Source organism: Anomalospiza imberbis, chromosome 7 (genome assembly GCF_031753505.1).
Source record: "Anomalospiza imberbis isolate Cuckoo-Finch-1a 21T00152 chromosome 7, ASM3175350v1, whole genome shotgun sequence".
Lineage (NCBI taxonomy): Eukaryota > Metazoa > Chordata > Aves > Passeriformes > Viduidae > Anomalospiza > Anomalospiza imberbis.
This window is the reverse complement of record NC_089687.1, coordinates 4,032,687-4,059,036: the sequence shown is the minus strand read 5'-3', so window position 1 is coordinate 4,059,036 and position 26,350 is coordinate 4,032,687. Positions and strand designations below refer to the sequence as shown.

At 40.7% G+C, this 26,350-nt stretch overlaps 1 protein-coding gene across 1 annotated transcript in view; it reads left to right on the top strand.

Annotated features, from left to right (window-relative positions):
* Window positions 1-22,970, top strand: part of ARHGAP15 (Rho GTPase activating protein 15) — a 322,109-nt gene extending 299,139 nt beyond the window's left edge. The window contains exon 15 of the mRNA XM_068195158.1: window positions 21,694-22,970. Within this exon, the coding sequence (XP_068051259.1) occupies window positions 21,694-21,877 (184 nt within the window). The 3' untranslated portion in view covers window positions 21,878-22,970. The remainder of the gene's footprint in view (window positions 1-21,693) is intronic.
* The last annotated feature ends 3,380 nt before the right edge of the window (window positions 22,971-26,350 follow it).

Genomic DNA, 26,350 nt, shown 5'->3' with positions numbered 1-26,350 from the left:
CACCCATTTTGATTGAATCTCTCCAGGAATGGCCTTTTGGATGGTCATGGTCTGAACACTGAGGTCCCTGCTGTCCAATCCCCTGCACTGCCCATGTACAACCTCACTCAAGAAAACATAGCGAGTGCTCTTGTCCCTCACAAGGAGCTTGTGACAACACAGAACACCTAAGAAATGCTGAGGAAATATTTGGAAGTGCACCTTTGCTCTCCTAATGTTGCTGAGATACCACAGAGGCAGAAAAACAACCCTATGATGTTGCCCCTCATCACTGCCCTGTGGTTTCCACACTCATTGAGCTGAGTTTAAAAGAGATGTCGACCCAAAAAAATCAACCCAGGGTGTCACGTTCACCTCAGGTTTTCTTCTTGGGCTTCATGGCATTAACAGCAAAAGTGTACACAGCTGACATGGCTCACTCAGACACCCACCAGAGCTGTTTGACCTGCAGGATGGCCAGGGAGGCCTCAGGGTAGGGATATGGGAAGGGCAGGGTCCTGTGATCCTATTCCTCCTTGCTGTTGGCACTACCCATGCTGTTTTCTACAGTCACTTTTCAGCAAAACTACCCCTAAAACTGAAGGGACATTAGGATCTAGGCCCCATCAAGGCACAGAGGAGTATTTCATCCCAGTGAGGGAGTGATAAAGGCTCCAAATCAAAGACCATTCTGAGCTTATAATGAATGATGCCTTTATAGTGATCATTTCTTGGCATGTGCATATAAGAGATGTAGATCCTTTATCTTGTTTTGCAGCTTCCAGCTGAAATGGCAAAATGAAGTCCGTATAGTTGTGGGAATGCCCCCATTTCATTAGGCATGGAAGGATTTTAAGCAGTCCATAAAATGACTGAGTTTGGCCTTGCAGAAAAACAGTTTTCTGTGGGTTCATTTGATGCACTCTGTGCACACATTCTCCCCTTCAGCAGCTTATCTAGAGAAGGATGATAATTTATTACTGGCAATGGAAGAATAATAAGGGAAATTATTTCCTGGGAAGAACATGAGTGCAAGGAGTGGGTCCATGCTGTCAGCACAGATATGCCATATACAAAATTTACTGCACTCTGTGTGGCATTGATCTTAACCTGAAAAAGTTTTGTTGCCGTGTCTTAGGGGAGAGATATCAGGTATACACAATAAGTCTTTGATCTCATAGTTAAATCATTTGATTGAGACTCGGGAGACGTGGGTTCAGTTCTTGGCTTTGACCGGATGTTCTGGGTGACCTTGGGTAAATCATTTAATCTCCCTGTGCCTTGGTTCCTTGTTTACAAAATGATGATAATACTTCCTTTGTCTGCCTTGGCTTTTTAGAGCATAATCTATTTGGGACAGCAATTGTTTCCTGCTGTGGATGTGTAGAATAACTGGCGAAACTGGACCCATACTGGTGGTTTTTTGGAGAAAAAAAAAAACAAAAGGAAAAATAAGCTTGCTAAAATAGAGGAAATAAAATACCAATAGTTCATAACGCAGAGGTACACCGAGGCGACACAGTGGCACAGAGTGATGGAAGGCAGGAAGACGTGACAGTGGAGCCATTTGGGGGTTTAAGCATTAGGGAAGTAATTGTCTGAGTCTCTCTGAAGAAGGTCAATCTTTTCTCTGCCTCAAACACATCCTCAGGAAAAGATAGGGCTATTCCATAATCTTTGCTCCACTGATATGGAAGCAACAGTAGAAAAGATACTGAAAGCGCAAAACAATCCCCCCCAAAAATAAAACATATATGTTCTTTTGAACTTGTTGGTGCTAAAGACAGTCTGAATGATCTCATGGCTCCATAAATAAGAATGAAGTAGTGTTCTTACATTTTCAGTAATGATGTGATGCTTATATTCTGCAAATAGAGACAATGTGTGTTTGTTTTAATCAGTCTAGGAAACACGACTTGTTTGCAGAGGTTACAAAATGTAGAGTTATATTAAATTTGGGGACACTCTTCAGAAGAGCAGTGTCAAAGTCCCTCGGCACGGACTTGCACCACCCCCTTTGATCACAGGACTTTCTCAGGGCAAGTTACAGGAGATTCAAAAGTTTCTGATTAGTTGGAAAAATAACTAAACTGGCTTTATTTGAGGCATATTACTGCAGTTTCTATATTTACTGGTTGAGATGGATGTTCTTGCCCACTATTGAAGTGATTTTAAGGGGGTTCTGATGGGGACAAGATGAGGGATTGCAGCTATGCTGATTCCATGGCTTTCCTCCTCTTTCTCCTACCCTTCTCCTACTCCCTTCTTTCCTGTCAGACAGACAGAACAGGGCTATACAGACCTGGGCCTTGGGGCTGTTCAAGCCTGTGACTTCTATACAGCACGTGAGAGTATCAGTCTCACTGAAACTCAGCACGAGAATCCAACCTTTGCCTTATCCTAAGCTATTGTGCAGCAATCCAGTCTGCAGGAGCAGGTCCAGATCCAGCAGAAATAACAATGAGAAATGCACTTCAGAAGGGTCCTCCTTAGAAACCCAGACAAAGCAGATGATGAGAGAGTCTGTGAGAAAGGCCTGGCAGCAGGGATTAACACCCATGCCATATATTTCTCTTTAACCAAGCTCTCTGAAGCTGCAAGAAGTCATAGTGCAGTGTATGCAGCCCACAGGAGGTGGATTAAAAGCAAAGTTGGGGCTGCAGCACCTGTTCTTTCAAGTTTTTTTGCGTTTGATAGGAAAAACCACAACCCACTGACGTCCCTATTCATCTTTCCATGAATTCTCTTCTACTTAAAAGCAAAACAGACAAAATCTGGGGCTGAACAGACATATCACATAGTTCTTGTCAGTCTAATTCCATAAGGAATCTTTCCATTATGACTCATTCTGGAAATAATTGAGCACAACTACTATTAGGCTATTCCTTCCCAAAGATGAGCAAACCAAACAAATAGACTTTACACAGGAAAGAAATGACAAAAACCCAACCTGAGCAGAGATTTTCCTGAATAAAGGGCTACAGAAAGCAGCCTGTTCTACTCAAACATGTTTAGAGAATATTTTCTTGCTGTGTACAGCCCATATGTTTCTGGCCCATACACTAATTCCACAGGTGTCCTCTCTTTCCTCTTCCTTACTCACATATGGCTTTTACTCCCAAACAAAGTAAGCTAATCACAGGTACCAGCTAAAACTGATGCACCTTTCTGGTCCCATTTTTTGGGTGCACACAGGACATCAAATGATGCAGAAACTTTGTCTTTACTCTGCACAAACATGAACTGAGCACCACGAATCCCTATCTGAGAAACCAGTTTATGTACCCAGTAATTTACTCACAGAATTGTAATACAAGTTAGGCAAAAGGAGAATTTCACTCTTTGTAGTATTTTATGATCTGTTTTCACCACAACACCTTGAGGTAGCTGTTACACGCCCATTGGGAAACCGAGGCACGAGAAGTTTAAATTACTTAAAGTCTCAGCATAAGCCAGCAACACAATTTAAAAACATGGATGGGGGGTTTTATTTGCACAGAAGCTTCTCCAGTGACCACAAAACTTCTCATTTCTCCCTCATGCAAAATGCAGCAGGGAGGAGGAGCACCCTGGCTGGGCCCTCAGCACTGCGCTCCGAGCTGGCGCGGGCGGACGCCGCTCTCCTCCAGGAGCTGTGTGCCTGCATTACACAGCACTGTGCCTGAGCTCATGAGCTGCGCTTATTAATGTTAAATTAATGAATCGCAGCCTGCTCTGGTTATTAGGTTGAGCTCCATGCCACCACGAGGCAGCTCTGCGACTCCCAGACCCGAGCTGTGCCACATCTGACCAGGCTGGAGCACAGGGCAGCCAAGCGTCGGTCTGGCTGTACCCATGCGTGTGGAGACCCCTGCAAGGGGAGGTGTTAGGGACAAAAACCCCTCTCCTTGCTCCTGATTTCCCTGCACAAAGGCAGGAATGTGTGTTATTTACAAAACTGTAAAAGGGATGTTGAAATAATTAAAGGGGAAGGCAGGGGCCAGCTCCCATCCCTCTCCCTTACGTGGAAAGCGCGGAACCCAGATGCCCAACTGTGGAAGATATTCTTCCAGCAGCAGCATCTGCCTCCTTGGCAGGCACTTCAGGCAAGTTGTCTGGGGAGCTCTGCAGTTGCCTCTTGGTTTATCACGTGGATCTGTTAATGTGCCCTATCTGGCTGGCTTGTCCAGGCAGGAGCTGATTTGTTTTAATTCACCTTTGAATCCAAGAAACTCCATTTATTTTGCTCCATTTTTCTTGTGCTCTACATAGCATGGCAAGTAATTTTCAGATGCCATCCAGGCTTTCTGCCCTTTCAGAGGGAGAATGATGATTTTCTCCCTGAATTTTCTGCCCAATTTCTTAATTCTTACTATTAATTGTTTGCATTGATTTCACTGGAAATATGTTCCTCATCAAGGGTAGAACTATATATCTAAGACAAGCCCACTGATATTAATATATTATCTAACAAAAGTCATAGGTATTAATCTTCAGCTGTTTTGACAAAGAAAACCAAACTTCCCCCATGTTCATAGGTCTGTGAACAGGATGAAAACATCCAACCTTCACAAACAGCGAGGAGGAGCAGTCCCCCCACCTGAAACCTCACAACCTTTGGCAGCAACATTCTGAAAAGCCAAGTTTTTTCCAAACAACTAAACAGACTTGTTTCTACCTATTAAAAACTAAGAGAAAAAAAGAAAATAAAAAAGAAAGAAAAAGGATAATGAAGCAGAGCCATGCATAGCCAGCAGCCCACAGTAGCCCACACACCAGGACACAATGACAATGTGATGACAAATCCAGCAGCAGTACCCAGAACTCTGAGGGAAAACCAGAACATGAAATTAAAGTACAGCATATAGTAATGCTATATGGGATGTCTGCAAACTTTTTTTTTTTCCCTCCAAAGCTGGTGGAAGGAAGATGTAGCAAACATATGTGATTTTCTCTTGCTAAACTACGTGTCATATCAGCAGTTTTCAGGCAGGCTCACATAATAAATGTAGGCTCAGGAGAGCCCTTTTCTCCCACAGCAAAAGAACAGATTACACTGAGAACTGTGCAAGTTTTCTATTAAGAAAAAAAATAATGATGATGATAATAATAAAGGTAAAATGTACTGAAAAGTAAAAACAATCCCCAAAATGGAAATACTATATTTAAAAAAATCTATTTGGGAAACCTCATGAATCTGTGGAAGACCTACAACCCAAAATGTGGTATAGGCACTTAAGTTTTCCCTCAGGAAAAATGCCCAAATTTAGAAAGGTGCAGAAGCCCTTAAATGAAAGCACAAGAAAGACTATTTGTTGAAATTATTTCCTGAATCAAGACCTTTCTTTATAATCAGACAACTCATGAGCAGCTTTTGGTTTTCAGCCATGGGACAGCATCAGGGAGAAAAGTTTAACTGTGCTCCTACAAGCTACTGGAAATGTGAGGAGGAGAAACACCCTCCTGCATCAGAGGAGTCAGTAGGTGGGCTGACCAGTTGCATAAAAGACTCAGGTATACCTGACTGGCATTTTAAAATTTATATGAAATTATTTAATCATCTTTTAACTTGAGAAAGGCAAATATATATGAGATGCGCTTTTGCGCATGTACTTTTCTCAGTTTCAACTGTGGAAGAGTTTTACAAAGGAGCTGGAGCAATGCCAACACTCATCCCATTTACCACAGCTTCCCAGGGCTCATTTTGGGGGAAGGAGAAGAATTAAATCCTTTTCCTCTCTGTTAAGCACACATCAGTCTACTAAACTCGCCCTCTGGAAGTAAGTAACTGGACAAAAGAAAATATGCACCAGGCACGAGTGTGCACAGGACAGGAGTAATAGTAGATTTTGGGTTAAAGGCAAAAAAAAAAAAAAAAAAAAAAATCCAGTCTCTCAAAAGCATCTTCGAGCATTTAGATTTTGTACTTTTTGGAGTTGGGGTGACCTGATACCAAGGGTTTTGCAGTCATGCCAAATCCTGCTCTTTGAGGAATAAGAAAGTTTACAAAGTTTAGTTCTTCCCCAAAGAATACCTTACTGCTTAGTGCTTTTAACAAGAAGCATGATGAGTAATTAAAGCCACATTTTCACCCCTTGTTTCCATCTATTTCCGATTTCCACAACTGTATTTAAAAATGTAAACCCTGATTTTCATAACAGTCAGGCAAATAATTGCACTCGGTACTCTTCAATGCTACCAAGTATTGAACTGGTGCATCAGCAAATAACAGAATGATAAAAATAATTAACATAGTTTTAATTTAAATATTTATGACACAGTTGACTCTGTGGCTGCACGGCACCATTGTGCTGAGTGCAGTACACAAATCCTGATAGATAGAGCCCCTGTTTCCAAGAGCTCCTATTGTTCATCCCACATTACTCAATATCAAATGATCTCAAAAAAGCTTTTCAAACATTAATTAAATCTCCTAACTTCCTTTTCAGGTCAGTAAGTTTTATTATCCTAGTTGTGTAGATAAAGAAAGTGAGGAATGGAGAGGGTGAGACACTTTCCCACCAAGACACAGCCAACACTTCTCACTTCCACTCTTTGCTTGCTCCCCAGTCCCCCAGTGGAGCCCCCCAAGCCTTTGAAGGCTCATCCATGTGCTGTGGGTGTACATGTGCATCTGGCCAGCACATCCCAGGCAGGGCTGGTTACTGCTAAGGACTCTTCAGTTAATCAGGACCACGTGAGATTCCTGCTTCTGGTTTGCACTCGCATCAGCTTTCGCAAAATATCACCGGCGGAGTTAATTTATGGGATTTTGTAACCTCTTAATATTGCTTGGGGTTAGTGTTCTTTCCAGCTCAAATCCTTTTTTGTTGGCCAAAATTAGGAATGCTCAATTCATTACAATGGCTCTGTCCCCCTTTTTTTTCTTGTTTTTTTTTTTTTTTTTTTGGGGAGATTGGCCCTAACACACTAATGTCCACAACAAGGTCATCAAAGGGTAAATTGCAATGCTTTTCATTTTTGTGTCTAAAGATACGTGATTTTTCTCAGAATTAAGGTTGTGAAATAAATAATTTGTTTGAAGTTTCTCAGATATTCATTGGATCTTTAAAAAAACAAAACAAAACAAAAAAGGCTTTAAGGCCAAAATGTCAGCAATCTGTGCAAAATAACACAACAGGATCTATTCTACTATTGATTGAAAGGGAATTTATGCAGGTAATTCATTAAGGCTAGTTAGATTTTGGCATGTAAATCCCCCAGCACTTCGATGGGAAAACAGACCCTGATTTTTTTTTTTTTTAATAAGCTATAAAATACATTATTTTCAGTGGCAAATACATAAAAAGCTAAAGAAAATACCTGAACAAACAGGGCCCTGTTCTGTAAGGGTTCTGGAATGACATTAGATCAAATCCTTTTTCACACACTGCAAAAGATGCAACAATCATTTCAATCACCATGTTAAGAGAATCAATACAATTTTTCCTTCCAGAGAATGGTACTTTACATTCCAATATTTGCAGGCTATCACCTTCATACATCTCTTTTTGTGGTCAAGTGCATGATTACTACTTCTGACAGGGTATTGGCCATTTTCTTATGAAGATCTACAAATTCTTGTAAAATAAAAACCAATCTGGAAAAACAAAAAAAAAAATAGAAGAGCAAATCTGTGGACTGGAATGCACTCTACTTGTAATGGGAACAAAAAGCTGGCAATGAAATATAAACCTAAATCACAGCAGAATGACCTACTTTAAGGCATTTGCCAAAGAGACAGTGTTTTAGACAGCTCCTCTGAAGTAGCGTCTTTATGTCTATGCCATCTGCAGATTTATTATTGTGCTTTAGAAAAAAAAAAAAAAAAGAAAGAAAAAAAAATTAAAAAAAAAAGGAAAGAAAAACCTACAGTATGCCTGAACAAAACTCAGCTTCATCTATAGAAAGATTCCAGTACTGTGGGCACCACACCCACACCTACTGATGTGGTCCAAGTTTTTTCTTTAGAGGCACCTAATTAAGAAACCCTGACTCATTTACATGGATACGTTTGATCTAAATTACACTCCAAACCACACCAAATTAGGAGCATCTGTGAATGCGAAGTGTTTGTTCCCAGTGCCTGGTAGAACAGGGCCAGTTCTGGACGGCACATGTTCAAGTGACGAAAAATATTTCAGATGTAACATACTTCTGAGACCCACTTTTCCACTAATAATTCATAATGAGTTAAACCAGTATCTCTGCTTCAGCAATTATTTCAGGCTGGGGAAAAAAATGTCATTTTACTTTTTAAAGGAAGGGTGGGGGGGGGGGAAAGCAGGAGTAGGCAACCACCCAGTTTGGTGGGACATTAACACAACCATTAGTTACAATTTAAAACTGTGCAGTGCATTTGTTTTCAGATATGCTTTACACCTAAAGCCTGGACTGAAGGAAAGTATAAATTAATGATTGGTTGTTGTTCACAAACAAGACCTTCTGCCTTGGTGAATGGTCTTCCCTCATTAATCAGTTTTCCAGAGGAGTCTGAGTGGAAGGCAGGGTCTCAGCACAAAGATGCAGCACCCTACATAATAGTAACATGAAAAATTCAAGACCACCAGATTTGAGAGTGATGCCTCCCTTTTCAGGCTGCATTGCTGGTGGCTGACTGTGCCTGCTTGCAGCCCAGAAAGCCACTCTGTACAAAAACGGGTCCTGTGGCAATTAGGAAACTTTTATCTCACTTTCCCATCTCCCACTAAGAGCGAGCAGGGGAGCTGCAGAAGCCACTGGTTGCTGCTTTGCCGCCTTACTGACAAACTGAATAAAAAATAGCCTTAATCTCACTCTAAGCAGCCCAAGAACCGAGGAGTGTAAATCCGAATTCCACGCTGGGTTTGCAATTCCCAACCCACTGGCGCAATTTGGCACGACCTTTGGATTTGGCCCATAGTGTTTGGCAGCCACCTTTTATTCTTCCCATCTTTTATACTTTGTGAATAGTCCAAGTTACATAATGCCAGTGACAATTTGTTTATGGCGAGCGTTGGAGTCACTGTTTTATGATTACATTCAAACTTTAAGCCACATTTTGACATCTAAGGATCATCTAGCATTCTCGTGTACTCTATACAATGAAGGTTTGTGTTCCAGTGAGGAGGGGGGGGAGGAACTTTATAAATAACATGACTCCTTTTGTCTGAAGAGATTTTAATACATTTGTCTGATCTACTGTTTTTGCAGTAGCTAGAATATAATTTGAATATATTAATATTTTCAGCAACTGTGCTGAGAGAGCCCAGTTAATAACTTATGCATGGGTGTATAGATACACTTCAGACAGAGGTAGTTTTTAGCCCTTGTGTTGGTAATACTTAGAAACACACAATGAAAGAGCCTGTTCTTTCCTCCTCTTTGTTGTGGGCATGCATTGTGATGGTATGGAGCCAGTGTTCTTTCTGTTGTCTACACAGCCTGGATTCAATAAGCAGTTATATATGCATATTATGACAATGTGGTCAAGGAAACCAGATTTTTTTACTATACCTTCATGTGCCTGTACAGTATAAAATCTGGTATTTATTTTTCTTGTCCTCATTCAATATGTTAACAAAATCATAATTTGATACAGGTTATGTTCACTTTATAATTAAAATTATAGAGTTAGATGAAAATACAGCAAGATGTTGCTGAATGGAAAATATTTATCTTTTCGTACATTACGCATTATGGTGCTATGTAAAATCATAAATCTGTGAAGCAGCTCTCTCCAGCCAATTTGCCTCCTCCCGTGGTCTACAAGATGCAGCCAGTTACCTCCTCTAAGCTGAGGGTTCTACATCCACCTGAGCCCTGACATTAGATAACACTGCCACATCCTCTCCAGAGCTTTGCTGTGGTCTTCCAAAAGAAGACCCCTTGCCATAGAGATAAGCCAAGAAAATGAAATTCAGAAAAGTTCTGTAATTTTCCCAGCTCCTCCTGTAGCTCTCCCAGAACCTTCATGGAAAAAGCACAAACCTTTTTACACCATGTTCTCTGTGTCAGCACTAAACTCAGGCTCCCCAGACCACCTCAGGATAGCACTTCATCCATCTGGAAACTGTTCCCACCTCCCAGATCATTGCCATCCACACTGCCAAGTGCAGGCCTTCACCAAACACCATCAGCAGCCACCATACAGTCAGCCTAGGGCATATGGGACAGCCCTAGAGCATATGGAAGCTTTCCAGTAAGTGAAGTTTACTGGGAACATCAGTTTGCCTTGTTCAAACTCTCAGTCCAAAGAGGATTTCCACAGGGCTGTGGCAGCAGTAGTAGCAGACAACTTTAACCACCTCAGACAACGCAGATTGTTTCCATGTCTGGATAAGGGTCTCATAAAAGTGTCATCAGGATAAGGAGTTTTCATTCCTTCAGAACATCTACCCCATGGAAGTCACTGCAGCTGCTCTGGACTCAGAGCCAACCCTGAGATTTCTATCATAGGGCACATTTCAAGTCCTGTTGAACACATTTTGGATCTCACCTGGCCTCTATGGTGAGGAGCTGCTTAACCTTTCCAAATTATACAGTAAGCGCTTTCCATTACTTCTCGTATTAAGTTTATCCGGCTCTGCATTCTGAAACTACAATGTGTGCTTGCTGAAGAGGCACTTTCTAAGCTTGTAAATCCATTTACAAACATTCACTTCAGGCCAGACATTTTCTGCTGGAGAGGGAGCACCTACAGAGAGGTGTCCTGGAAGCCTCTTACTGTGTGAGTTGTCCAAAGACTGATGACTGATATCAGGACCTTGATATCAACAGCGAGATTGTCCCTGTTGTTCCTAAATCCTCCAATCTCTGTCGAACATGGTTTGGGTTAGGAGGTCTAAGAGACTCATGTCTGTTTTCCCACCAGTTTTTTTTAAACTGTGGATTTTAATCAGGGTCAGACAGAAGCAGATATTGGTAAACCTAGTCACTTGAAGCTTCAAAGATGCAAGAAATGCAACTACTGAGAGAGGTAGGGCTGACTGTGTAGAGTATAAAGACTTTGTAAAGTATCTAAGGCAGTTAGACCAGAGTCATCTGAGACCAGCACATGTGTGAATGGGTATTTGACTTTAAAGGAACTAATGAGAAAATTCAAAACTAGTTTAAAGCCAGGAAATATTGCAGAACTTGCAGTACTACAAAGGGTGCTTCTTAGAAAGACACAATATATGGAAAATCCTCCACTCCAGGCAGTCCCTGCATTTAGTGCAGCAGACTAAACACGTGCACAAAAAAATAAACATCAAGCTAAGGTGAGAGGACAAGACAGACAAAGTGTAAGTAGAAAAGACAATGCTGACATAGTAAATTCATCGCTCAAGGGCGAGTAAAATGTAAATAAGTTTAAAGAAATCAAAGACTCGGGGCACATACTCACTAGTGCATTTAAGAGCTGCGTTCATCCTACTCATGCTCAGTATCAGGGCTGAAACAATCGTGGTGCTGCGAGGCATGTTAAAGCATCTTTCAAATCTGATACAAATGCAGTGCATATATATTGCAATCCTAGCTTGGTGGAGAGCTCAGAACTGAACCTGGAAGAGGAGGAATCCTGGCTGAGGTCAGATCCCACAGAAAATCATCTCTGTTGGGTAGATCACTGCAAAAATCACTGTTTCATTTTAAACAAGATGGTGACAATATGGGATAAAAAATATGGATTTTTTTTTTTTTATATTGGGGACAGTTAATAGGCCAACATTGATTTTTTTCATTATTTAAAAAAGACTTGAAAGAAAATAATTTAGGAAGTAATTGCAATGCTTTGATTTGATATTTTTGAAGATCTTTTCCAAACCAAATGATTCAGTGATTCTATGATATAAAAATTCACAGAAAAAGGAAAACTTTGGTGAGAGTTTGCTCCCTGACTTTTGTGGAATTCTTTGCCACATTCTCTGATTTCAATGTCAAAAATTACTGGATTTCTCACAGAACTGAATAATTAATTCATGACACTGGACAAAACCAATGTGTTGATAGTGAAACTGCGTCTTTCATGGACTGCTCTAGACCCACAAGCAAAGATGAATTTCTAGGCAGGATGTCTACAGCTCAGCATCCCTGAAATTCCACTCAATTGCCCCTTCTGGGCTCTAAGTCAGAAAGTAAACCTGTCATGTCCAGGGCTGAGTTATTTGCTGTCAACTGGATTATAGCACCAAAAGGCTGTAATTGAAGGCTGCAAGAGGTTATAGATTGAACATAGTCAAAAGCAGTAACTCCACTTAGTAAAAGTAGATATCACCCAAAATGAGAAAAGTTAAGCTCATATAAGGTGAAATTCTGACTCCACTGTGGCTTCCAGTTTCTGGGATTTTTGTCAGTGACTTTCAGAGTAATCAAAATTTCACTTGCTGCCCAGAGAGAGATTCTGCAGAGGGTGTGATGAAGTGAAAGTTAAAATAACTCTTAACCTGGGGCTTCCAACATACATTTTCTGAGCAGAGACTGCTACCTAACTCAGTGTTTTCATGATGTAGCAATGCAGACAGCCCTTCAGGGGACCAAGGGGATAAAACTGTGCTAGTGGAGTGCAGCTGGGATGTGCACCCAGAGCCAACCTGCTGTAAATACTGAAGCTCCCATTGTTCAGCACCCTGTGGGACACAGGCAACTGCACTACTTAGGCATAGTAAGGTATAGTTTGTGGGAAGTGATTTCAGAAACCTGTAACATCACTGAATCCCTGTGGCAGTGCTGGCACCTTCCACCTGAGGCCCTCCCTTGAAAGACAGAGATTACTGGAAGGGAGAGCAGAGAAGTGTCTGACAGATGCACTCATTTTACTGGGAGCAGGAGGATTAAATTATAATACACTCTCATCACCTTTCTACCTTTCACACCAGTAAATCTGAACCAAAGAACGCAGTTGATGTGCCTCTGGGAAGAAGAGACATAGAGTCTCCTGTGTGTTTTCCATATCCCCTCTGCTTTGGGTGTGCTGCTCAGAGTGGCTTCTCTCACTGAGGTACAAACCAGAGCTGGTGGCTCTGTTTTTTTGCCATGTACTTTCTGTTTGTCCATCATTAAGCACATCAAAGCCTCGGTGTCTCCATCAGGAAACAATGCTGTTAATAACATTAATCCACCTTTATTAAGAGCCTTTAGCTCTATGGAGGAGCACCAAATATTATTAAGACAAAGACAAGAGGATAATAAGGAAACGTGTTTTTTCCCTTGCTGACCTAGTTTCTAACCTCACTTTAAAATATTCCCTTGATTTTAATTATGCTTAATCTAAAGCTAAGCTCACAAATCTAGCAAACTTAAGGGCTGCTTTTAAAGTGAATTTTCTCGCCTGTCAGAGTTCCTCAAGCTTTCTGTGCTACAGTCAGGAGTTTGTTTCCAGCCCAGGCACAGAGCTGGGGCATTTCTCTGCCAGCACGGTGACTGTTGGGCTCGTGAGCTCAGGCACCACCTTGCTCCACTCGAGCCTGGGCACCACAACATTCTTCACAGAACAATTGCAGTCCTTTTCTCATCAGCCATAGCCAGAGGCAGCAATAAGGGTGAAGGATATCTATCATGAAAAGTCCAGTGTCAATGTGTTCCCCCAATTTATTTACTGACCTTCAATGCAACAGCCATACTCCTGACCCTCATGAGATGAAGCCTAAGGGGAAATGGCACTGAGCACCAATTCCATATCCTGTTGTTCTGTGGTCTAAATTAAGTGCTAATTAATTACCACTGGCATCTTTGGCATTGCCTGTCAAATTGGATTTAGGATATCCTTTTGCTGTTTAAACAAATAGCCCTACATCTAAAGCTAAAATCCCAAGTGTCAGCAATTTCTTTACTTTTAAATTTTTTTATTTTAAAATCCAGTGAGTATGTTCATGGATTTTGCAGGTAGAATTCAAATAAAAGAAACAGGAATTGATATTGTCAATTTTGATTAATAGTCCCTCATTAATAAACATCCTGTTATTCAGTTTCCACCTGCAGTTGCTGATGTTGCCTGGAATCAATTAACTCATATAATTTGATTTATTTTACAAAGACATTTTTGGATGTGCTGTGCTGATGATAAAGGTTCTATATTTACAATTCGTGATTTAAGTGAGATTGTTACTAGCTGCTTTTTATTTGTAATGTTACAAGAAAGCTTTGGTCATTCTTGAACAAAAATATTTAAGCAATTTAAAAAGTTAAAGCTTTATTTATTTAAAACTATCTGTTGCCTTCTGAACCACACAGGCCACAAAAGCATACAAATCCAGGAACTATGACAGGTTGGTCTTTACAACAAGCCAGTTGTTCTGGGGAAAAAAATATATATCAGAAGTAGAATTAAAAATAAATTTTAAAGAAGAATCAAGCACAGTAGAAGTTACATCACCAGCCAAAAATCCATTTTAGGCATTAAGGTAGTATACTTCTGTCTGAACTCTTATTATTCTATGTAATCTCACACTGCCTTTATCACTCTACTATCCAAACACCTCTAAGAGATACATCAGCATCTGCCCAACATCTGCCACAGGGGGTTTTGCTCTCTCCCATCTCCCCAAAGAGAGGCTCGTGCTCACAGTGCCTGTGTGGCTTTTGGGCAGGGATTTGCTCTTGTTTGAGCTAAATTTGCTGCTACAGAGCTACGGAAGAAGGCAAGAATGAATGCCTTGTGCACAAAGCTGCAGGCAGAGGAGCCCAGGATGCTCCTTGAGGAAGTTCACGGCCTTCAGCTGACTCCTACCAAAAGGCTGTGCCCAAACAGGCAAACTGCAGGCACAACAGCAACATGGACTAGCCAGATCTGTCCTCTTAAGAGCACCAGTCAGAACCAGTTGACATTCACACACAAAAAACTAAAACCCAAGCCAAACTGGGAGGACAGAGTGCTGGCTGTCAGTAAAAGGAAGAACCTAGCAGGTCACCCAGTTGGATCAGTTTTCCAAAAGGGAGACCTGGAATTTTTAGAATAGGGAAGATTTTGTGGAAAGATATTAAATCCATCTCTTTGATACAATTTGGTTTTGGGGAGTGGGACCTGATCCTTTGCCCATATCAAGGTCTTTGGTCGAGCCACAATGTGGTGATAGGTTCCTGCCCTTGCTGTCCATGCACCAGTGTGCACCTCCTGCCTTTGGAGCTTCTGTGACTCAGATGATGTCCAGAAAAACAAGCAATCCCAAGGCTGAGGTGCAGATAAACTGTTACCCCCCTCACAGATCCTCAGTGGAGCAGGAGCACTTCCCCTCGTGCAGAAGAACAAGCAGGACTTCTCCAAAGCACTTTCCTGAATGAAGCCCCTGTAGAGGCTGCAAGTATCTTTAGATACCTAAATGTGCTTTTACATGCTGTCCTCAGCCACCCAGAAGATAAAGTCTTTCTCCACAAGACAGGTATTCTGTGAGGTGTGTGCAAAGGCACGAGACCCCATGCTCTTCTGCAGGGTCGTCGCATGGGAAGCAAAGTTCACCCAGCACTGACAAGACTTTATTTTTAACTGTTCTCTTATTAAACCAGGCTAAGCCAGAATAAATGCCTTTCCTCAGCTTTTCACAGTCTATTCAGCCAACTGTGAAGCAATGTTCAGAGTTAGTTTAGTTATTATTCTCATTTAGGGCCAGGCTCCAAGGCAGTTCATCCAGGGAAGGGCTCGTGCTGTGAGATATGCAGGGGATCCCCTGAGGAAGCCCATTCTCCACCAGCGCCCTGTCAGCTGTCCAGGTACTATATATAGCCACCCAATGGTCACACTGAAAGCCTAGTCCGTGGAGGAAGACAGCACAGAGTGCTCGTTCCTGTATCCCAGAGCAACTGAAGAGAAGGGATTTTTCCCAAAGTGCTGTAACACGAGCCCACAGCTGCAGAGCACAGGAAGCCTATGGAGTTTCTGTAGGCCAGGAGCCATCGAGGCTATTTTCAGCAAAAGCAAGCTCTTAAGTATGTCTGAACTATTTCTGACCCCTCTTGTAACATATCCTACACCATGACCTGGTTTCTCTATTACCAGCCTAGTTATTGTTTCAAATTCTACCTGTGGAACAAACAGGGATTTAAAATGCCTTCGTGTTTTACACAGCTCGATGCAACTAGCTTAAAACTGTATTAGTGCACTGTGACCCCTGAGTTGTGCTTGTTTGTTGCAGAGGAAACCACATGGCACATTTGGAAAAGGACAGACATTGTGGTGTTTTGGAGCTCCTCTATGGGCAGAAGCCTCAGGTCTCAGTTCCATACACACCAATCTCCCTGTTCCCATCACAGCGTACAGATCTCACAAGTCGGAGACTCCACTGATGATGTTTGCATCTGCTTAGCTTCACCAGCTGGTGAATGCCACTGTAATGCACCTGAGCAAATCACCCATACAGCCAGGACATAGATAATAAAGAGGTTTAGTCTGCATTCATAAAATATCAAGAATCTGAATTTAATGCTAAATTTGAAATTTATCTATGTAGCAGTGCAAGGAATTGAACAGTTTACACAAATAGAGTTTGTGGCATCAGAGGCTCCCTTACCACCAGCTACCTCCATAAGTTTCCCAGGATTTAGTTGAGTAATGCACAGGCCCTGCCCTCTTCCTCCACGATGTGTATATTTTGGTTTCTATCCTCAGCTGGTGTATCCAGCTGGGTATGGATATCTCTGCAAGATTTTGATCTGTTATAGGACCCCTGTTGTTGTTTGTACTTTAAGAGGACTCTCAAAGCTGAAGTTCACCTGCCTTTTTAGTACCAAAATCCACTCAGGTTCTTCCCAGAAAACAACTACTGCAGCTGAACTGAAATAAATTGATGACAGAAAATCATGCAGCTGTGATATACTGTATCTCAGAAAAGTGTGTAACAGGCCTTAAACGAAAAGGAAATATGTTGAGAAAAAAACCCGATAGTTTAAGTTATCTGTGCTTCATGTTATAGCTGTGGTTCCTTCCTAACACGGAAAAACCCAGCTGCAAAAGCCCTGCGAAAATGTGCTTATACACACACAGACATTATCACTTCCTAGGACGGTACGTTTTATTATCAGGTTATTTTCCAGTACATTTGGCACAGTTAAGGTAAGTATATTAACTTTACTTCCAAATAAAGAAAACAAAGTTGTACTGAATGTCTCAGGCACTGTCAATGAGTTAAGAACTGACAGGAGGTCCAAGTAATCAACCCTGTCTACAGCACTGAGCTTTCCCCTGGGACACCTCCTCTGATCACACAATGTATCTGACTGGCATGGATGTAGAATTGCTTTCAATAAAGATTTTATTTCAAGGTTGGATGATTCTTTCCCAAATGTCTTGTCTCTAAAGCAAAGTATGCAATACCTGGTTTTTTTTAACTCCTGTGAACCAGCATTTGGGAAGGAGAGGAGCGTAAAATGTTGGGCTGAAAGCTGTTCATCATAAGAGACAAATTTTAACAAATTGATTGGGAGCTCTGCAATACCAGAAGTCAGGAAGCTGCTGCATAAAAACTGGCCTGTACCAGTGCAGTGAAGAGGCCTGTTAACAAATTATTGCTGGGGAGAGCTGAAGGCAGCTGAGCCCTTACCAGGGCCAAGTCCTTAAGCTACAACATTACATTTGCATATGCCTGAGAATAGATAGGAAAGAGATATTGGCTAATTTGAGGATAATTATTGGCAAAGTGAATCAATGGGAGGCACACACTTTGACCTATTAAGGCAGTTCACAGGAACTTACATTTCAAATCAGTTCCCATCATCCCTCAGGATGAGCAACTCTGGCTATGACAGTGGTTGCCAGCACAGTTCAGCAAAGCCACAAAACCCACCCAAATGGGCTGTCATGGAATACCCCACTCAGAGAGGAGTCCTACTTTCATAAGGTTAGTTCCTATACCAAGGGGAGAGATGACACAAATACAGCATTTTTAATCTTTTTGGTGAAGTTTCGTTTATTCCTATTTATCTCTCCTGGCCTCTGTGTTGGTCTTGGTTTTTGTCTCTAGTGGCAGAGGCTTCCCTAGTGTGCATAACTAGAGGACAGGATTCTGACAACAACAAAACCTCATTTTTTCCTTCAGTCCTCCACTGAATTCAGGGGATGGCATTTCCTACACCTGCCATTCTAGCCCATAACCTCATACCAAGTGACCCTTTACTCTTCTGACTCCCTCATTTTGTAATGTGTTGTCCTTTAGTCACAGTTGATATTACCAGTTTCTGGAAGAATACAGGATTGTTTTATTGAAAAGTTGCCCTCACATATAATTTAAAACAGTGGAAGAATACCAGGCATGGCTAAAACCAGTTCTGCTAAGAGTTCTGACACTGAGCAAAATTAAATCCTCATAGGCTGGAAAAGGATAAAAAAGTAAAAGTGAGCAGTGCTCAAAGCAGCTGGCTCTACCCTCCAACACTCTCCAGCCTACAGTAAAACAGTGTCCTTTCCAATGGGATTTTCCTCCCTAAGTACACTGAATTCCCCAATGTTTTATGTGCAATAGGAATATTAAGTTGTTGAGGAGTCAGAGTCCCTGTGGAAACCCTTTCTCCTCCTCAGCAGTTACTACAAAGCAAAAATGGATGAAGAACATTTTGTAACACCTACTGTGTTTGGAGCAATAATCCAGTGTGCTTTCCAAATGTCAAAATTAATAATGATTTTATTTAGAGAGTTTGAAAAGTGTAGGTTTAATGGAACTAGAGAGCCAAGTCACCATACAATGACCCTCTTAGCTGTAGGCTTGCCCTGCTCTCCGTCACACGTTTTCCAGCTTGCAGTTGCCTTGGCAACAGCCAAAGCATAAATTCCAAGTATTTTTCCTTATATATCTGCCATTGACACTACAGCCCTCCTATCAGACACTTCTGCTGTTTTAATTCATCATTAGTTTCATTACTATGAATAATGAGAACTATATTTTCTTCGTTTCTCCTGACTTTGTGATTTTAAGGACTGAAGACATTTCTGAGACTCGGTTATTTTGGAGGAAAAAAAAATAATCTTGTGCAGCATAGCACCCAACAATTTCTTGATACGGTTCCAACATCTGTGGCACCAGATTATAGATTGTTTCTAAAATAACCTTAAATTGATGGATCATTGCTCCTTTCATTTGGGCTTGACAAAAAGTACCTCTGGCATTTCCTTTCACTCTTTATGTTGAAAATGGTGTGTCACTCTTTCTGCTCTTTTTCTTGCCAAAAAAAGAATTCTTGTCCATTTTTTCAATATTTTCTCTTTTAACAACTCAATTTCACCTAGTAGCTATAGTAATAGACCTAAGTGGGCATATTTTATTTTGATTTGCACTGACTTCTTCTTTTGTGGAGAGATGATAAAAATATCAGTTATAGAATTTCTTTAGTAAATGTTTGTAATCCAAAAAGACATAAAGTCCAAAACTTACAATTATTCTATTCAGGGTGGATTGAATTCCTTCCTTCTACTTCTTCAGTAGCTGTGTTTTACCACATATTATTTAACTATTCAGACTTTCCATGTTTCCAGGTTCGCTTGCTGTATGGGTTTTTTTGTTATTATGGTGAAAAAAAGTGAAACAGCATTGTTCTATCAAGGATTTTCAAGACACTTTCTCAACACAGTACTGCTTATTCTAGCATTAAGGTCAGGGAACCCAAATTTACACAAATTTTCATAATGCCACGTTACATATTGATGAGCCACAGTCAGTTCCTGTCCATCACCAACACACACCACGCACAGCCTCCATTGCCTCATGCCATACCCCCACCACCTGCTTGCTGGGAAATATTATCATGCCTGGACTTTGCTAGGAAGTCATGAGAAGGATGGAATTTCCAGGACAAATCAGGGAAATTATTCTCCTTCAGGAAGATGGCAAGCAAAAGCAGAAAGGTTGGCCATGCATCTTCCATTTTCCTGCATCCCCATCAGGAACACAGGATCTCAACACCTTGCTCCACATTTTACAGACAAAGGAAGGCAGACCCTCCCATCCCCTCAGTAAACTGAGCTCTGTTGCCACACTTCTTCACCCTGATTCTGCTCATTCATGGTCCATTGCCTCCTTCTCCCTGCCAGGGGCTTCTCCTCCAGCTCCATCAGTGCTGTCCATTATCAACACCCTCTTGTCTCAAAGCTATGGCTGATGCTGCTAAATCGATTATTTCTAAAGTTACCCAACACAAAGCTGCTGAATTTCCCCCTCCAGTGAACATGCATCTCTACTCCTGCTGATGTCATCTCCAAATACTTCATGAAGTTTCCAACTTTCACCACATAACAAGCTCAACAGAAACCAAATCTCCCTCCTGAAGAGTTCCCCAAGATTTCTGTACATGCCTCTGCATAAGTGGCATGAAGCAAAAAAATCTCATCACCTCTGCAACATTTTTAATTGTGATAAAGATGTGTGACATCCCTCAGAAGCCCACGCAGTCGCTTGGCAACAAAACTTCTAACTTTTGAGACTTTCTGAACTCCTAAGAGAAGAGATGTTATATTAATATTACCACAGAGGAAAGATAATTAATTTTTTAAAAATTTAATGAAGATGCTATATTTTAAGAAACTAATAGTTAAGCCAATCTGATTAGTGCCATATGGAGAGTGTTTTGTGCAATGGACACCACGGTTACTAGCATGAGGCAGAAGTAATTCTTCCTATTTATATATGGGAAAAAAAGCATGAGTGTTGATGCTCCAGGAATGTGGTAAACTACGAGACTGGCACAAATCCACAAGAGATGCTTTTTGCTGTATGACATGAAAAAAACACTTTTTTAAGTGCCTGGAGCTATTAGGTCTCACAAAGTTTCTTTCCCTTATAGTGTGGCTTGCTGTAAGTTCAGCAACAGGTATGGGAAAACAGGGACAGCTGTGATGGCTTTTAAATGGCTGTCTGGATTTTAAAAAGCTAAATGAATGACAATGGCAGGGGGGGTAAAGCAGAACTTGGCTTCAACAATCCACTTGGAATACTTAAGTTAAAACTAGCAGGTTAAGGAGGCATCCATAAATTCAAACATTTACATAATAAAGCTACATATAGTTTGCATTCCTTGGTGGAGCTGTGCAATTTATTTATAAAATATGTATCTTCATTTACTAGTCTTTCCAACCCTAGGATACATAATATATTCTGGAGGGTTGAGAGAAATGGATTTCTACTTAGTCTGTACTCACCACCACAGAGATTTATGCCAAACTTCCCACCTAAACTCCATCCATTAAACCTGTACTGTTCTTAGACCAGACTTCTCCATCCTTAATGTCCTTTCCACAGGAATATTAAGTCTTAATACAGGCACAAGATCAACGTTTAATAATAATAGTCCTTGTCTTGTAATTTTGTGGGTAATAAAGATATCAAAGGTTATAATCCTTACCATTATTTTCTAAGTCATCTCATTAAGGTATGTGGTCTCTGTGTCTTTCAAGAAACTTTGTGTCAGGATAAGGCATGCAAAAGTCTTTAGTTACATAAATTTCACAATCCATTTCAGACTATACTCACTTTATTGGATTTAAATTAGCAGAAGGAATGTGTTTCATATGAGCCCTATATTAAGGGGTTTTTTTTGGTTTTCACAACTCTTTCAGTGCTGGAGACCATGTTAAGGGAAGCAGGGAATCTTCTCCCTGGCACTACAAAAACCCTCCTTTCCTTGTTTGTCACACTGGCAGAAATTTCTCTTGCATCCCTGTTTTCTTTCTTTTGGATAAGTTAACCAAACAAACACCCCTATTGGGAGAAACATTTTAAAAGTGCCTCTATGTGCTTCAAGAGCAACAGTGACTCCTCTGACACCCTTCTTTTTTAACCAGTTCTTTCCTTTTGTCAACAGGATAGCAGCCAAGGAATCCGTGAATCTTATGTCAACACAGAGCTTAGGAATTGTGTTTGGACCAACACTCCTTAGACCTGAAAAGGAGACAGGGAACATGGCAGTCCACATGCTGTACCAAAATCAGATAGTTGAACTTATGCTGAGTGAGTACAGCAAGATCTTCGGCTCGGAGGAAGACTGACAGACAGGGCCTGTTATTGAAAACGTTCACATCTGTCTTGATGTCTAATATTTTTACATTTCTGTAAACATATTTCTGAAATATTTCTTTTTCTTTCAAGTGACAGATGCCTCATTTTGTGCAAACTTAATGATGATTTTGTGTCTAATTTTCAAACATTGGAATAAAAAATATTGTCAACATTTGCCTATATGTATTCTGCATTAACCCTTTGAGAGTTTCATTATGCTAGCACTCCAAGTGTCACTTTTTCTGCAAGCTGAGCATACAGCATATGGCCCTAGACCATAGAAAATGCTGTTTACCAACATATGCAATGGCACAGAAAGACAGATAATAATTGAGGAGGTTTGTGGAAAACGGATTAAAGTATGTATATTTAAAGCAATGAATTAAAGAAGTGACACGAGATCTTTCATAGCTAATCTGAGTATAATTTACCTTTCTCTTTGATATACGTTGAAAATTAAAAACACAATGAATAATCATTTGTCTACCCAAGAGCTGGGAAAAAATGCATTTAATGCTTTTAAACAAATAAAATAAACATCGCAAACAAAATGAGAATGTCACTATTTGCATAACAGTGCCTAAAAGAAATTAAAAACGGAATTGGAACTTTGGCATTTTTACTTAAACGCAGTACATGAAATGAAGACATTGCATGACTGCTCATTTTAATGTAACATCCATTTTGATTCTTCATCACACTGTACATCTGCCCGCTTTCCCCAGCTATCTCATGTTCTGTAGCATTTGTATTGTGCTCCTGAGGATGCTTTATTGGTGAACTACATTAAATTCATCTAGAAAGAACTTTAAAAAAAAGCCTTTTCATATGCCCTTAGGATTACTTGGCTAGACTTGAATCAATTTATGCATTTGATGGTTAGTTTCAGTTGTCATGGATAAACAAAAGGGTAACTGTCTAGAATATATCAAATATTGTTTCATTTTGAAATGTATGTTTCCAGCTATACACATCTCCTACCCTGTTTTGTAAAAGTATTCTGCTGATAAAATGTAGACTTATGTTTGACAGCTTTTTAATCAAGTTCAAAGAGAATAAATAAAACTAATCCAGTGTGGTAAAGAGTCTGTCTGGTTATCGATTTGTTCATAAAATGAAAAATAAACCATGTAAATAAGATGTGTGAAACACAGATCCAGAAGCAAATATTTAAAGCAATTAAAGACTCCAAAACATAGGATTAATGCATAGGTCTGCTGTGCATGAGAGATATGTCTTCAATATCACCTCAGCAGATCATGGGCTGCTCCACTTTTTACTCAGCATTGTTGTGCAAAATTCCATGCTATTCAGGAAAGGTCACTCCTTGGAGCAGTCATTTATGGGAACAAATATATAATGAGGCCTGGTTGTTAACTAAGACCAGGCTCTTTCATCAGGTACTAACGCAGGCAGAAAACAACACCAAGAAAGCATAAAAACCAGCCCTGAGATGGTTTTTCTGACTGCTCACACATCTGAAAAATCCAGCTAAACAGAGGGGTAGTGACCAGTAATTAAGATGAAAAACATGGAACCAAACAAAAATCTCCCTCGTATCACAAATATCCAGCTCAATAACTTCTGAACAAAACTATAATGTACTGGAGAACCCAAATTCACTTTATGTTCAAGAAAATATTTTTCATGTTAATGTCAAGCCATGGTACTTAAACAGTGATGCTTTTCAGGATCATCATCTATAGACTCTTTTAATAGCAGCAAACCAGGCGCTGTTTATAGCCTGTGGAAATGACTGGAAGAAAGATAGTCAGAAGTTCAGTCTGTTCCTTAATAAAGACCATTCACATTATGGCCCCACGGGTGCTCACAATCATGCTATTGAAGTAATTTCTGCTATTACTGGAAATGAAAAGTTCACTTGTTACTTGGAGCCTGTTGCACTCAGAAGAAAAGATTCTTAATTAATTAATTAATCTTCTTTCAGGCTTTCTTTGGAGCATGGAGACTCTTCTTGTCTTGTTTTTATAAGACAAGGCTTATGAAATGCACCGTATCTCTCCTAAGATCAACTGGTTTAAAGGGGGAAAAAAAAAATCAAGGAAACTTTTGGACACATGAGCCTTTCTTTTGGTTTGAAGGGTTCCTTACACGAACACTGTACAAAAGTGCTGACTGCTTGCTGCTAAATGCTCTGTTAAATTGCAGCCTGGATGTGGGCAGACAATCTGGGGGGACACAAGTGGCTCTCACCAGAGGAGTGTATAAATCCAGGGCCTGTAGCAGATGCCTTTCCTTTCTCATCCCGACAACACAAAGGAATGGCCATGCCTTGCTACCAAGCTGCTTCCTTCCCCAAGAGACCAATTCTTCCTGTCTCTCTTAATACATACATTAATTTAATGGGAAAAATTACTGACTCAACCATTAGTCAAAGAGCCAGCCCTTCAGCCTCTGCCATCAGAAGAAACCAGAAGGATAAAAGGGGGGAAGAGTGGGAAAAAAAAATAAAAATAAATGTTCAAGCCTTAACTGCAGCAGGGTTTCTTTCTCCTCCTGCTCAGGCAGTTTGCTCTTTATTACCCAAGCTCTCAGCCCAGGACTCTGACAGACTCTTGTTGCTGGACATGAACATTTCTAAATCCCAAAAATGTCCAAGTTTTGCAATTCACTGAGCCTGTATTGTCACCACATTGCTCTTCCAATTGTTACTTATTGGAATATTCACTATCACTTGGTAGCAGTTCTGCTCAAACTCTGCTAAATATTTAGCAAGTCAAAATTAGACTTGCAGAAGACCTTTCTTTTTCAGGAGCTAGCATCAGTTTGAGAAGGGCCACGGATATTTTGAGCAAGGAGCTATTAATGGTAAATGATCAGAAAAATGAAACGTGAGAATGCAGCAGAGACATATGTCCAAGGATCACTGTTTATCTGCATCTTCTCCCTGTGAAAAGCATCTTCTACTCAAACTCATCTGAGAAGCATGAGGACCAAATTGGGATTGATTCAGTAAAAGGAGATATCAGAAATAAATCTCTAATGGAACCAAAAAACGGCATTTCCAGCTGCAAAGTTTTATCATTAAAATAAAGATAAAACATCAGCATATTGAATTGTAAGCTTCAGTGAGAGACTCAGTTTTTAACTCAAGAAATTCCACTCCAAAGCAGGATTTCTGAACAAATGATGAGACACACTGACCTGCTGAGCTACACCTAAAAGAGGAGACAAACTCCCCTGAGCAATTCTTTAGTGCTCTTTTTATTTACATACATATAGATATGTATTTTTTGCAAGCAGCATACATTTTAACAGTTCTTTAATTCTCTGCCAGAATTGCAGGTAACGCTCAGCCTTTTTTTTTTTTTTCCAAGCGCCCCATGCTGCAACAGAGCCTTAGGCTGCCGTTCAGCCCAAGGCACTCAAGAAGTTCAGCTAATCAATTTCCACATAGGATACAGACCATGGGTAGAGCTGGGAAGAAAGCTGGGAAGTGAGTTGGGCGCACAATCACCACTGTAATCAGGCAGTGTATAGATTTTACATGGCTGATGCTCAGAGGAGGCTGGCAGAAGAGCCTCGGGGAGCTCACGTATTATCCCGGCACAGCAGGTGCCCTGCACGGCGCTCCTGCTGCAGAAAGGAAACGTGGGGCACAGGGGAGCTGAGCATCATCAGAGGCACAGGTCTCAGTCACAGGTTCTGGGCCTTGCAGGATGCAAAAATGGAGCCCAGGGTAATTGTTGTTTTGCAGAACATAGGAGCCTTTCCTAGCACCCACTTTGGGTTAACAAACAACAACAGGTCAAGCTGTACCCAAACCTTTCTCTTCAAGAAATGCTTCAGGATGCTACTAAAGCAACAATCTCATCCTTGTGCCAATTCACCACCAGTGATCACAGCAAACAAATGTCCTCTACCATCACTCCAGGCTATTTTTACACTCCACAAACTCATAATTCCAAACATACCTGAAATATTGTGAGAATTAATGTGCCTTTTTACTTAGAGAGCCTTGTTGCAAAGATTTGCTTCATGTTGGATTGGGAACATGAGCCTTCATTGCGGTTTTTCACACAAAACATATATTGATGTTGAAAATAAAGATGAATTCAAGACTCAGGACATGACAGTTGGGGATGCAATGCCACTGCACACAAATGTGTGAGAAATTGAGACAGAGACACGTGTCAAAAGAGGACTTTCTATTTTAGTGCTCTCTTTATTCAGATACATCCTTTTTTTTATTATTTTATTTTTTTCTCTTTTTTTTTTTTTTTTCTTTTTAAGTAGACTCATGCAATGGTTCGGGTTGGAAGGGACCTTAAAAATCATTTCATTACAACCCCCTGCCATGGGCAGGGATAACTTCCACTATCCCAGGTTGTTCCATACCCTATCCAACCTGGCCTTGAACACTTCCAGGAATGTGGAGTCCACAGACACTCTGGGCAAACTGTGCCAGGACCTCACCACCCTCACAGACACTTTCTATTCTA